General features: G+C 54.0%; 6 protein-coding genes across 6 annotated transcripts; 4 read left to right on the top strand and 2 right to left on the bottom strand.

The window, feature by feature from the left end:
- Positions 1-1,938: 1,938 nt before the first annotated feature.
- Positions 1,939-2,944, top strand: E0L32_010183 (uncharacterized protein; the record flags this gene model as incomplete). The annotated part of the gene is made up of 3 exons (XM_031132773.1): positions 1,939-2,272; positions 2,378-2,675; positions 2,872-2,944. 3 exons carry the CDS (start codon positions 1,939-1,941, stop codon positions 2,942-2,944), a joined length of 705 nt encoding a protein of 234 aa, XP_030989827.1.
- A 745-nt stretch (positions 2,945-3,689) lies between these two features.
- E0L32_010182 (uncharacterized protein) lies at positions 3,690-7,337 on the top strand (the record flags this gene model as incomplete). Its single annotated transcript, XM_031132772.1, has 2 exons — positions 3,690-4,372; positions 5,498-7,337. The coding sequence occupies 2 exons, from the start codon at positions 3,690-3,692 to the stop codon at positions 7,335-7,337; spliced, it is 2,523 nt and encodes an 840-aa protein (XP_030989826.1).
- Positions 7,338-7,556: 219 nt separating this feature from the next.
- E0L32_010181 (uncharacterized protein) lies at positions 7,557-7,913 on the bottom strand (the record flags this gene model as incomplete). The annotated part of the gene is made up of 1 exon (XM_031132771.1): positions 7,557-7,913. One exon carries the CDS (start codon positions 7,911-7,913, stop codon positions 7,557-7,559), a length of 357 nt encoding a protein of 118 aa, XP_030989825.1.
- Positions 7,914-8,458: 545 nt separating this feature from the next.
- E0L32_010180 (uncharacterized protein) lies at positions 8,459-9,658 on the top strand (the record flags this gene model as incomplete). Its single annotated transcript, XM_031132770.1, has 1 exon — positions 8,459-9,658. The coding sequence occupies one exon, from the start codon at positions 8,459-8,461 to the stop codon at positions 9,656-9,658; it is 1,200 nt and encodes a 399-aa protein (XP_030989824.1).
- Positions 9,659-9,775: 117 nt separating this feature from the next.
- Positions 9,776-11,905, bottom strand: E0L32_010179 (uncharacterized protein; the record flags this gene model as incomplete). Its single annotated transcript, XM_031132769.1, has 3 exons — positions 9,776-11,415; positions 11,472-11,691; positions 11,789-11,905. The coding sequence occupies 3 exons, from the start codon at positions 11,903-11,905 to the stop codon at positions 9,776-9,778; spliced, it is 1,977 nt and encodes a 658-aa protein (XP_030989823.1).
- A 909-nt stretch (positions 11,906-12,814) lies between these two features.
- Positions 12,815-13,660, top strand: E0L32_010178 (uncharacterized protein; the record flags this gene model as incomplete). Its single annotated transcript, XM_031132768.1, has 1 exon — positions 12,815-13,660. One exon carries the CDS (start codon positions 12,815-12,817, stop codon positions 13,658-13,660), a length of 846 nt encoding a protein of 281 aa, XP_030989822.1.
- Positions 13,661-13,811: the final 151 nt, after the last annotated feature.

Below are 13,811 nucleotides of genomic sequence, written 5' to 3'. Positions count from 1 at the left end.
TGGGAAGGCCTGTCCTCGATTGGGAAAGGGGAGAGGGAGAGAAGGGAAGAAAAAGAAGTCTGTCGGCTCTTGGTCGGCGGACGCCAGATTCGTTGCATTGAAGCGAGCGCGTCCCGGGGACAGTGTGTCGCCCGCTTTGCATGCTGACGAATGATCAAGGCTGAGAAGCATGTCAATAAGAGTGTTTGCTAGTCCTGACCCCCACCCGCAAGGAAATGAAGAAGTGGATTGACCCTTGTAGCGAGGGTAGGGGCCCCTGTCGACTTGCCCAGGCTCGGTGGCATCAGACAGCGAGAGGCACCGGCTTCCCTCCCCGGCAGCACATCAGTGGCTCGCTGGCTGTCTTGCAGGTTGGCACAGCTGGTTCCTTGGCGACCTGGTGCTCTTGCCCAGCACCGCTGGATCCCGTCCCCTGTAGGCGTCGTCTCAGAAGTGCTTTAACGCGACTCGGGCCTGTCCGTACGAGTGGCGAGAAAGGGCGAGAAGGGGGATGGAGCCCCTGTCAGAGTCACTGGGATCAACAAAAGCAGGACCAAAAGCAAATATCTACTGGACAGAACTGGTTATTTCAAGCACACATGTCACATCTCTTGTATCCATCCCGATGCGTGCGATAGACTTGCCTTGCGTCAAATCGCTGTTGCTGGCCCACGAGGCTCCTGCTCCCCTAACCCGTCGTGTCGTCGTATCCCTCCTCCTCCCTCGCCCATTGCCCACCGCCTGTCGCCCAAGGAGGTGACGGAAGCAGAGGCGGACCGAGCCGAACCACCGGTATTATGGACAGGGTTAGGAAGAAACGCAGTGCAGCCAGTGGCAATGGGACCACCGCATCTGCAGACAGCGCATCAGGGAGGCCGGCCGCCTACCAAAATCTGACCAACGCCGAGTCGATCCGGACCTCGTCATCCTCAGAACAACGGCCTTTCTCTACCCCGCACTACAAGGACACGTCGCTCGACGACCGGAGGCCTTCGGCAGTGTCAGGATCCCAGTCTCAGTATTCTTCCGGATCCTCAGTTCACAACACGGTACGTCTATTCGTCCAGTCCCCTTCTTGTACTTGTATTTTGGTGGATGGGTGGAGGCCCCGTCATTCCTCCCCCTCATTGGCCCCAATCTCATGCATTGGTTCCGATGCTCCGGAAGGTTGACACCATCTCACATGGCCAACGCCGCAGACAAACACGTACGCATCTTCCTCATCACATGATATCTGGCCCAAAGCAGATTCAGACGAGTCAGATGAGGCCCTGCCTGGCAGCTCGACCCATAGGTACGAAACATGCACCATCAAGCAAGCAAGCGGCGAGCAAAGCAAAGCAAAGCAATGCAAGCGAAGCAAATGCCGAGTCCCATCTAATCATGCATGCGATAGTAGCAAATCAAAGTCACGAGGTTCCGCGTGGAGGTTCTTCAAGTCCATCGCAAAGAAACTTGGTAGAGCATACAAACGTGGGTTGTTTCCCCTCCTGCCTCTTGTGGCAATATCTTCCGGCTGACATCCTTGAAAGCGAGATATGGCCTTCTGCCTAATGACCAGGTAAATTCTCTGACCTGAGCATGGAACTGCCGTCCTCCCTGCAGATCCAGCAGCAAGCTGATATCTTGGCTCTAGCGGGAACATGATAGGAACAGTAAGTATATCTCCTCCCTTGCGACTCCGTGACCAACACAAACATGCAGAGGAGGGGAAGGCTAATGCACAGTCAAGTCTTACAACACCAGACCATAGTTGCTCTCTTCGAGGATAGACTGCATCTATCTCCGCTCACGCATCCCAGGAGGGTCTTGGACGTTGGAACGGGACCTGGCCTGTGGGCAATGGTCAGTATGCCCTGCGCGGCCTTTCTATATGCGTCTTGATTAACCGTACTATGCAGGAATTTGGCAAGTTGCTCCGAGCAAGAGCCTACACCGCTATATGCGTATACTAACCCGATGCTGACTTGTCTAGCCGTCCAACACCCAAATACTTATGTTTTGGGAATAGACCTGGAGCCTCTTCGACGGCGGCCTTCGACGGCGCCGCCGAACTGGGAGTTTCGGATCATGGATGCCAATGACGAGTGGGACTTTGAGGATAAGTTTGACTTCATCCATATCCGCATGTTCGGCGATGTACCAGTCAAAGAGCGTCTTGTCCAGAAGGTATGGGACAATCTCCACCCAGGTGGCTGGGTCGAGTTCACCGAGTGGATCGTCGATATCCAGTCTCCCAACGGCTCGCTGGATGGTACGGCGTTCCAGAAATGGAGCATTCACCTACGAGAAGGTGAGTCGTCCTCCTCGCTCCACCCTGGCCGATACAGTTGGAGATAGTCGAGAGCTAGGCATGTGGGGGTTCAAAGAACCTGGGAGAGTTGACGCATGATTGCAGGACTCCAACGGCTTGGCAGCTCGGTGTTTTTTCCTCTGCAGTACAAGCCCGTGTTGGAGCAGGCGGGGTTCGTACAGATCGAGGAGAGGAAACATGCTTCCCCGAACAATGCGTGCTACCCGGGAAAGCGACTGCAAAGGATCGGCACGCTGATGGCCAAGATGTGGCTCGACGTTCTCGAGCCTATCTCGGTCCCGGTCTTTGGCGCATTAGGCTGGACTCCGTCGCAATTGTCGGCTCTCCTCAAGGAGGTGTACAAGGAGGTTGGCGACACCAAGTACCATTCATACATGACCCTGTGAGTGTGCCCTACCATATCACTTCAGACGCTGGGCAGCCAATTGGCTAATCTCAGAGATGCAATGCATGCAAAACAGCATGACTACTTTTGCCAGAAAGCCACGAGATGGAGCAGAATCATCTGCGTCCTCGTTGCGGCCGGCATCACTGAACAAACCGCCCTCAGAGGCGACTTACCAGGGCTAGATATGCAGTCGTATGCAAGGCCCAGCGTACGACCAAGCAGCTGCCAACGAGAGAAGCGGTGAAGGCGCAGCAGGTCCCTAATGCAGGGAACCCACCGACCTGCAGACGTCCACCTGCATCGCCTTCCACCAGGCCTGGTCGAATCGGCCCAATTGACCAATAAGCTGCGATGCAGTGCATGGCCAACAAGAGAGGTACCTCGCGGTCCTCACGGGAAACCGAACTAATGTGCTAAAAACAATTTACCTACTGAAGAATAGACGGCGGTCATATTCCTTTTTTTTTTCCCTGGGTGGCGCGCATTGCGCCGCACAATTGCCATTTGTGCATTGCAGTGCAGATACTAGACATCATCAAGATTCTGCGCCGCGCGAGAGCCGTCCCCACCCGCGTGCGAGGAATCTCGGGCTGGACACCTGCCATGGCCGATTGACAGATGAGCCGAGCCGATGATGGACCGTTTGCTGCTTTGGGCAGGACGTGCAGGTTTGCCAGACACAAGGGTGGACCTGCCATCGTGCAATGGTCTGTCCTCTGGTGCTCGCGACGTGACCGACCCTCTGTCCTTGCCGGCGCATCCATCCGAAGCCAGAGAGGACGGCAACGTGCAGACGACCAAGCCTGTCAAATCCTTCCGGTGTCTTCCGCAGCCAAGGGCTCATGGGAGGGGGAACTGGACTGCTCCAACTGACCCCAAATGCTCTCCCGCATACTCCGAATTGCTCCCTCATAAGAGCTGAGCTGTGAAAAACGTCATCGCAGTTTCGCGTGAGTATCTGGTCTGTCCATCACATCAGGCAAGAACAAGCAGAGCCAGACACCAATAATGGCTGGAACACCCGAGGGCCGCGATGGCGTCTACGCCAGAGTCTACTCGCCGACCTTCCTCTCCATGATTTATGACTACCTCGTCCTCAAGTTCAACCTGCGGTACATGTGGGGTTGTGCCGCAGACACGATCCTGCTGCCCTTCTTTAGCGAGAACTTCTCTAGGAGGCATCTCGACATCGGCGTGGCCACGGGCTGGTTCCCGGCCGTCGCCCTGGCGCGGCCCTTCCGCGCGACGTCCCGCCAGCACATCACCCTGCTGGACATCAGCGGCAACTCGCTGCGCGCGGCGCAGGCGCGCGTCCAGGCGAGCAACCCCGTCGCCGACGTCCAGTGCGTAGAGGCCGACGTCACGGCTCCGCTGCCCAAGGCCCTCCTCGCTCCGCGGGCATCCGAGGACCAGCCGGCGACGCCGCTCCAGTTTGACTCGATCTCCATGTTCAACCTCTTCCACTGCGTGCCGGGCCCGGACAAGCTCAAGGCCCTCACCACGTACAAGGAGCTGCTGTCGGACCACGGCGTCCTGTCCGGGTGCACGGTGCTGGGCGAGAAGCACGCGACCGGCTGGCTCACTAGGTGGTATGTGAGGTATTACAACAAGGTCGGTCTGTTCAACAACCTACACGATACGAGGGAGATGTTTGAGAAGGCGCTGCATCAGGAGTTTGAGGATGTGGACACGTGGGTGATTGGCATGACTCTTCTTTTCAGGGCAACGAAGCCGAGGAAGATGACGGCAGATCTTTTGGTTTAGAGTTTTGTTCCGTTGGAGTATGGAGTTGCGGGTTTGGTGTGCTTAGAATTACCAAGTGTCCAGCAAAGACACGCATATACAAGAGAAGACTTGTTACCTCGGTTGTGCGTTGCATTGCGAGCCCCATGTTTCCTTATAGATAGATAGTCATTCATACTCGAGGGAGATAAGAGAATCAAGTATTTGAAAAGTCAGGGAATTGCAGCTCGAATTTGGTCTGTGATTTTGAGAACTGCAAATGATTTGCATCCAAGCCCTCTTGCGCAGGTCGAATCTGACTTTGTCCCAGCATTAATCCTCGAGAGTTGGGATATGCTCAGAAAGACTCGTGACTGCCACTTCCTTTGAGCAGTCCTAGGTTTTATATAGTTTTCACTGATGACTTGTAGTGACTCGACAAGTGTCAGTTGTACACAGGCTCGCTGCTTACAAAGGCCATAGCAATTGATAGTGCTTGTCTCGAATCACGTTGCAAAGCGCGATGATCCTCTTTCGCATGGTCCTGCCGGCCCGCCATTAGCATTAACTGCGGTGTCAAAAAAGCTATCACTGGCTTCAATGTTGTGAGGGACATGCGCGCTGAGCACATAACATATTGGTACAATCAGCCAATCACACAGTAGAGCTGCGCTATCAATTAAGTCCAGGCTAGTACCCGCTTTGGTTAGACCAATGACTCTCCGAACCTACTCCGCAACCCCTCTTATCCGAGGACCCTTATCTCGAATGCCATTGAGGCATGCGTGCCTTTCCTCCCAGCCAGACACTGCAATGACGTTGTATGTTTAGTCGCTTTGAGGATTTCAACTTCAACAATCTGACACATGCAATGTGTACGGTCAATGGGCCCCGCAAAGCCCAAGAGCGGACGAACGCCCCGATCCAGAGCGGGGTGTCTGACTTGCAAAGCCAAACATGTAGGGTTACCTACCTCCTCGGCAATGACCATGGATGGCTTGCAATACCCAACAACGAAGGAGGAACTAACTCGAGGCTGTCATCTAGCGAAAATGTGACGAGACAAGGCCTGCCTGTCTAAACTGCGTTCGAAGAGGACTCGAATGCGAAGGGTACTTCTCGGGCTTGAAGTGGTCCACCAAGCACCAGCCAGCCGGCGAGTACAAGTCTCAGCGGCCCAGTCCTCAGCACAAACGATCTCTGGGCACTGCGCTATCTCCCTCCGAAACCTCGAGTCTTAGAAGCGAGCACACCTCTGTGCCATCAGCCTCAGACGCCTCTAATGACCATATTGTTCAAGGCAATATTGGGCACGTCGCTTGCGACGGTGACGTAACCACGGTCACACGTCATCCCGTACGGCGAGGATCCCTTGTAGGGGCAACTGCAACGATACAAAACAGTGCTACGAGCGAAATCTCCCAACAAGGGCCACCGAGCATCGAAAGCACTGCCAGTAGCAGCCGTGACGGTAGCCACAGCTTAGCGTTGTCGCGAGAGTATCTTACAGACGCATCTTCGGCATTCATTATCAACTGGTTCGAGCAGGTCTGCTCCAAGTGGTCTGGATTTGATTCCAGCGTGAACCAGAACAGGATGATGGCCGCGGATCTCTGGCGCAGTTCGGCCACAGTTGCAGGTGCCCTCGAGAGCATGTCAGCCAGCTTCATTGCTTCCAGGTTGCCCAGCATGCGGCGGAACGCAGTCCAGCTCATGCAGAAAGCAACAAACCTTGTCCAGAGCGAATTGTGGGCTGCCAACTCCCTACCGCAGCTGCCCGCTGTGCCGACCGGATTGCTGTTCTCACTCTTCTGTCTCGGCACTACTGTCTGCTGGGTCGACGCAAAGGGGCTTGGCATCCCCTTTTTCAGAGAAGCGAAGCGCATATTGAAGCGATTAGACGGGCAAATTACATCCGCGTCAAACAGTCGGGACTGGGAGCTATTACAGTTTTTCAACAGATGTATGACGTACTGCGAGATGATGCTGGCTATGGTCCGAGATGAGGAGGCCACTCCCACTATGGCAAATCTCGAGCTATTACCTTCGGCCGCACCAAAGCCACACGCTTCTGAAGAGGTCATATCAAAATCCATACATCCGTGGACGGGGATCTCAACTCTCACTTGCGAACTGTTCACCGAGTCGGTTCAGCTTTGTCGGAAGTACCGGCGGTCGATCAGGGCCACATCTGGACCATTTGACATCCCCAGTTCCTCATTTCAAGACTTTATAGATGCCCAAAAGCTTGAAGAACGTTTGTTGGCGCTGGATATAGTCTCCAACCATAACCTGGACGATACGGGTGACTCTGCCACCCCAGCAACCCATCTCGCCGAGGTGGCCGAGGCCTACAGGCTCTCGTCACTCATCCATCTGTATCAGACGTTCCCTGACTTGGTATCGCTGAGACTCCCAGGCAGATCTCTAGACGTGGCCGATGACGCAGTTCTCTGGCATGAGTGGATTATCCCGCTTTGCTTGTACCTTGTCAAGGTGCTCGACCATATCCCTCCTACGTCGGGAAGTCGTATGATGCAGCCTCTTCTATACATTTCTGCCAGCACCGGACTCCGCTCCAATGTATCAGTAGGCAATCAGAGCTCAACTCCTAACGATCCACTGCATCCCGGGAACTTATTTTACTCGTCGCCAGTCCTGGAGCATGTGGGTGTGGGCATAGCTCTCGCCGGGAACGACCCACGAGGACTCGATCATGTTTCCCAGATAGATATTGATGTTGGAAATGCTCGGCACTTTGTCATGAGTAGACTGGGCATATTGGAGAGCAGCTTACCGCCGACACCGGTCGTTGTCGCCAAGGATTTGGTCTCAGCGCTTTGGAGGGCTTACGACAGCGAGATACCCGGGTGTTTCGCAGTCCACTGGGTTGATGTGATGGAAGGGGGCGATTTACGTTCCTTGTTTGGATAAGCAGATCTTGTGCTACAATTGCCGGTTTATGGATATTGGCGGCGTTGAGACCTGGTTGCGTCTTACATGGATAAGCGGCACATCATGATTGAATAGTTGACAATGGACTTGAGGAATATCATTTGGATTCGCAAACAAGTGTGAGCGTGTCAAAGAAGTCTATAAGTCTTTGCTATTTGGCCAATTTCACGATGCTTCGAACTTGATAATCCTGGCCGTTCATACAAAGTTCTTCGTCTTCTGACCACAGTAGAAGGCCAACCCGTAATCGCTTGTCGTGAAAGTAATAGTTGAGCTTTTGGGGAAGTAGAAGACATCTCCTGGCTTGGCATTGACTTCCTGCCCAGTGCTGTCGGTGATTGTGAAGTTGCCCTCCAGAATGATCTTCATCTCGTCGTACTTGTACGTATATGTCAGGGGCTCGCCCTTTTGGAGACGGAAGAGGCCGCATGATATCGGTTTCTCGGGCTCGGTCTGATCGCTGGAGAGAATATCGCCGAGAAACGCATTGTCACCGGCGAGAAGCGGGATCTGATAGGTGGACTGTGCCTGCGCGATATGCTGGAACGCCGCCATGATTGAGATGAAATGACAGAAGGGGGTGATCAAGATGCAAATAGTCTTTGGTTGAAGGCTTATAAGCTTAAGGTCTTGTAAGGACTAAGAGAGAGTGTCGTGATAGTGCTTCTGGGACAGATTGAACTGCTCAATCTCCCCTCTGGCTTTTATTCTTATGGAATTGCCATTCACAGGTACCGTCTCTGGTCTCCTTTTCGCGAGTGCCACTCCTTACCCCGGGATAGGGTATGATCGATGTTGATGATAGGAAATGGGTGTGGGCGATAGCGTCTTTTTGCCGTTTTGGGCCAAGTGTTCCGAAGTGCCAGTGCTAGTGCCGGGTACGCGGCCAACATGTGTGGGCGTGCGGTTGCTCTTGCCGGAACACCGGTCGCGGGGCATTGATAAGCTGCCATTCGATAACGAGAGGGGAGGTCACACGTAGGTCGGACATTAACTACAGAACACATTGCTGTTCTGCGTGGAAACCCAATTCTGGCGGAACGCGGTACTCTGTCCCAGCGATCTGACGACTTTCACACGAAACATATCGATATCTTACCATGGAGTTGTCCACCAAAGTGATCACGCCCGAAGTCTTGATCCTGGCGGGCTGCTTGGCCTGTCTGGTAATCTCGCACTATGTGGTTTCGATCATTCGCTCCCGAGCGAAATCCAGCTTTGTTTCTTCGAGCCAACCGACCAAAGAGAAGAAGGTAGACGCTCTCGAGGATTACAAGTTTCCCACCCCAGAGCCGTATCCCGACTGGTCGATCGAAACTACCAAGCCGCTTCCCTATCGCGCTTTCCGATATGGCCCAAAGTACCATGTCACGATGGGACTCCGGTCGATCCCCGCACAAGAATGGATCGAGCTCGATAACCAGTTCCCCAAGTTCCATGCCGACAAGGCTGCTCGAATCCGAGAGAGGGGCGAGAAGTGTGTCCGAACCCACCCAAGCGCCTACCCTGCAGCCCTGGAGCTGGTCGAAGAGCTGGTAAACTATCTCCCTGCCCGATACCCAAGTCTTTACAAACGGACTCCTGTTGGCATCGACAACCTCTGGTCGGGCGAGTCCTTCAATATCGTTCAGAGACCACTCGCCGAGGATCCTATGGCTACAGCGGCGAGGCTTGTGCAGGATGACCTCGCTCTAATGCTTGAAGGCTCTGACGGCCGATACTACCTCATGGCTGGAGCTGTTTTGCTTGCTGGGTTCTGGAAGCTGTCAGACAAGTACGGAATGCCGCTTGAGGAGATCCACACATCAGGCAGCGTCCCTCATTACAAAGAGAAGCTGCATACGGGGATGGCAAACTTCTTCAGGAGACTGCGCTGCGACCAGACGTACTCCCGCAACAACTACTTCATCCAGGTCGACGATTCGCTTCCGTGGAGTTGGAGCATCGGCTCCGAGGACAGTCCTGAAACAAGTTGGAGTACCGCCGAAAAGGACAAGGCCATTCAGCACCACTGGTTCCGATCCGAGAGGCAGTCTCTGCGCCGTCTTCCCAAGTCCAGAGCTGTTGTCTTTACCGTCCGTACCTACTTCCACCCTATCACGGACATCGCGAAGGAAGACTACGTTCCGGGTCGACTCGCCAGCGCCATCCGCAGCTGGGATGATAAGGTTGCCAATTACAAGGGACGAGAGACATATGGTAAGGTTCTGCTGGAGTATCTGGACGGACAACATGCCAAACAGCTGGAAAGAGGGCTGGATCTGGAGAAAGAGGACGAGGTGCGAGCATACCCATGGTAGACGAAGGTCGGCGCGTTTATTAGCATTACAAAGTAGCAAGTTTACATTGACACCGCTCCGGTCCCTTAGTCCTAGTAGCTTGTGGACGTGGAAGACGCTCTGTGAGCCTGAAATGGTCTACCCTCTTACGATCTCGGCAATGAGGCTTTGCAGCATATCTTCGCTTTGCGGTGACGCACCAGGATAACCCCCCACCCGGTCAGCAGTCCAGATGCTGGTCAAGCTGGAGTACCTGGGGAAGGACTTGACCTCGTCTGGCATAGCGGAATCGATATCGGTAGTTATACCTTGTCCGCCTTGAGAAGAGACACCCTCTATCAGCTCGATGACTTTCGCGCTCGTCTTCTCAAAATTTTCGCCCAGCACCTTGCCTTCTTCCCACCGCTCTGCTAGTGTCCGCAAGATGAAAGTGACATCTTTGACAGCCATCCAAAGCTCGATTGGCCGGATCCGACCCGTTCTGAGTTTCCAGTAGACAAAGAGCATGGCAAGGCCAGTCCAGTAGACCTTCTCGGACGCGATCTGTACGTAGAAGATTCCGTTCGACTCTGCCAAAGTCCGATATATGCGCGCAAAGTTAAGTGCCGAGTTCCAGAGCTCTAGAAGCTCTTCCGGCGTTCTCTGGGGTATCAACCTGCATGGACGACAGAGCAACATCATTCCCATGAGATACTCGCTCTCAACAAGCTCTTGGGTGTGGAGAGGCGAGTTATTGTGAGCCCATGAATTCAGCTTGTCGCGTAGATCGGCTAATGTTTGATCGGTGCTTCGATCAGACTGCTCTGGGGTTGTGTTCAACCCATCATAGATCAGTGATTGTAGCTGAAGTATTCGATATCTCTGCAGATATCCCGAGATCTCAACTTCACTAGCCGTTGACCCAATCTGGAAGCTAGGCAACTCAGCGCCAATGACATTGTCTGAGATTTCCCTTGGACGACCTAAGCCGATGGACATGGACCGGTCAAACGAGTACATGCTCCACCAGAGACGCCGACGGGTCTCGAGTAGACTTGGGGGCGTGGAACCGAGGGGCTGAGGGTCCTGATGTAACCCGAGATCCGTGCAGAGGCGGATGCCGACCCCGATCAGATACCAGGCGTTGAGGCTGGAGGGATTCAGGGTCGCATATTGAATGAGGAAGAGAATAGACTGAACCCCCACAACAGTATTAGGAAGAATGGCTGATTCTCGAAACAGTAAAGCTGCGTGAAACAGCCTTTCGGCGTTGTTTGAGATGATGCTGTCTGTACTCCTCGAAAGACTCGATGTTGCTATGGCCAGAACAATAAGCACAGTGAAGCAGCTGTACCCGTGGTTCACGGAGCCCGCTGTATGATCGAGGCGCTCGGGAGAGAGCAATGCCGCCGGATCTTGGGATGCCGAAGCTGTATTGGTGGAAGGTGGCACCTCTTGGGTCGCGGCGGAGTAGACATATTCAAACTGAGTCCAGAAGCCCTGGATAGAGAAGAACGGGAGACGAGGATAGATGTTGGTGATGTAGTGGTGTGCCAGCTTCTGCGCTGTAGAGTGTTTCGGAAGGAGTGGCTGAGCTTCAGCCAGGGTGGTAGGCTCTGGTGCTTCTGCTTGGATAGGATTCTTAGATGCCGCACCAAGCACGACGGTAGATAATGATGGCCCATCTGATGACGATCCTTGATACGACGAGGCCAGGATCGGAAGAGCTCCGATGTCAGAGATCAGGGCATCGATCATTGACCGATGCCCCTCAGAGTCTGCGCGACCTGAGAAATCACCTGCCTCGATGTTAGCACAAGCTGCAGTGCACGTATAAAACATCGGAGGGCCGCACCGTGTAGACCAATCGGGTCATCGTGGCCATGGTCTGCTGTTTCGCCCAAGGTGGCGGTGGGATCGCGTTGTACCCGCTCTATGTCACCTTTCAACTTCTGTATTCTCCGCTGCAGGTACGTAACATAGTCCCTGCCGTGAGTCTGCTGCATGGAGGACAGTGAGCAAGTGCTCGCTCTGCCAAACTTGGTACAGCCTCCGCATGGAGCACTGCCGTCACACTAGGGAGACAGCAGCAAACAGCCGGTTAGCCCCGATCACGGGAACATGCAGGGCAGGGTAGCATGGATGCTTGTATGACCGGCGAGAATAACTTACCCTGATCTTCCGGGCCTTGCAGAAGGCACACGCGGAGAAGACTTGGGACACCTTGAGAACGACATCCCTTGCGGGGTGTGTGGAGGCGGCATGGGCGGACGACGCCTCTGGCTCCATCTTTACGTGCGTTCTCGGGCTACACGGCCGAAAGCAAGCAAACAGCCGGATTTGGTTCGGTAGTTCCTTCGGACAGCTCCGTCTCGGAGCACAACAGACCTGTGCGTTGCCAGGGTCGGGTTGGGGCCGTATGGAGAACACGGTTGGTCACGCACGCTCGCTGGACTGTGCCCCGTCGAATACCGGCACTCGAACGAATGATGAATTACTCTGGAGCGGCACAGCGTTTTCTTCGGTCGCTCCTATGCACAAGTTAAGGTCGGTAGGAGGGCGCCTTGTGTTGGTGCGACGGTCTAGCTTCATGCCCTCCGCTGATGGTCACGAGCAAGATCAAGAACTTTGCGTAGTAACTCTTGTCAGCCCCAGTGGACCTGGAAGTGGGCATCCATCTTTAGTGACCTTACCCGCTTGTCAACGACCCAACACTGTGTGTAGAGACTCCTGACTCGAGCCTGGGCGGCTCTAATATCGCCTCTTCCGGCCGTTCATTGGATGCCGATGTTTGGCAGTGCACAGATGCCAGAATGTACGGACCTGCGGCACGGTCAATCATGTCCTTGCGCCTCCCTTGCTCTATTGATAGGCTAAGGACATTCAGTAGTTATGGTGTACCCTCTAGCGATCTAACTACGACATGCCCATCTGTTCTAGCGCGCGCGTGAGTTCGGCGGTTCCGTCATCGCGCCGGGCGCTCCGTGTCATGATCCGTCTAAGGCCTGCTCAGCTTGGCATTCCTTAAAAATGCTTTCGGCAAAGACTAAATAGTCAATAAACAGTATTGAATAAACATATTCCTTTGCAGCAAGCCTAGTCACTTTGATCTTCTCTGGTATCTGACCCCAGACAACCTCCCCGGCCCCTTCCCCGGTCTTTCCATCCTAACGGGCAGCCTCAGCTCCGGAACCAGCGATGGTCACACCATCTAGCCCAGATCGTGGGCGCTCCGTGGCTCTAGCTCATGTCTCTTCTCATCGTATGACCTCTAGCATCAGTCTGCATACCTTCTCGGCGCCAGTTCAACTCCCCATCCGGCCCACCCAACACGTGGTTATCCAGTTTCCTCCAGACCTTGACCCCATTGGGGGCGCCCACAGCCTGAAGGAGGACGATCGCCGGCTACAATTTACCCCATGTCGAATCTCAGTCGAGCCAATGCAAGGGACAGCCGACGGAGCCAGGACCACTCTGGCGTTCTTTTCCCGCAATGGCCGTGTCACCTCCCTCATCGGACTGCCCAGGCCACAAGGCCTGGGCGCACAACTCGTCGAGGTTGGGGGTGGCTTCTCCGAAGAAGTTCTTGAGAGTCCTGCCCAGACTATAGCCGTCGCTGGTGGGACCGGTATCTCGTGCTTCCTGAGTCTTGAATCCTCAAATTTGGGTGAAGATGCAGCAACGATGAGAAGGATATTGGCTTGGTCCATCCGCGGCGAAGATTTCCCACTTGTCGAATATGTCCTACAGAATGGCATGCTAGATATAGAGTTATGGGATGTAAAGATATTTGTCACAGCCGGCGAAGACCCCGGAGGCTTGGTTGGCGGAAAGCCGGAAACTGTGTGGAAGGACCGATTCAACAGTATCAAACAAAACTTTCAAGGGGTTGAGTTTGCTTGTAGAAGAATGGAGAAGAGCGATATTTTTGAAGATTCGGCTGACAAGAAAGCGCTGGTACTATTCTGTGGAAGCAAATCACTGCAGTGGCAGATAAAGATGTGGGCATTAGGAATCGGGACTGTACATGTTACAGATAGATAATATATTTTATGAAGGCCTCCAGTGAGGCTATCACAAAAGACGTAGAGAATCATTGTACTAAAGTCCGGGTTAATGTTAAAAGGTCGCCGGAGTTGAAAACAATAAGGCATGATTAAGTCATAATTGATGTGTGTGAAGGGCCTCAAGTGCA

This window comes from Thyridium curvatum, assembly GCF_004353045.1.
Source record: "Thyridium curvatum strain D216 chromosome Unknown NODE_80_length_188492_cov_79.389520, whole genome shotgun sequence".
Classification (NCBI taxonomy): Eukaryota; Fungi; Ascomycota; class Sordariomycetes; order Thyridiales; family Thyridiaceae; genus Thyridium; species Thyridium curvatum.
The sequence above is the reverse complement of the archived record's forward strand: the minus strand, read 5'-3'. Positions and strand labels throughout refer to the sequence as shown.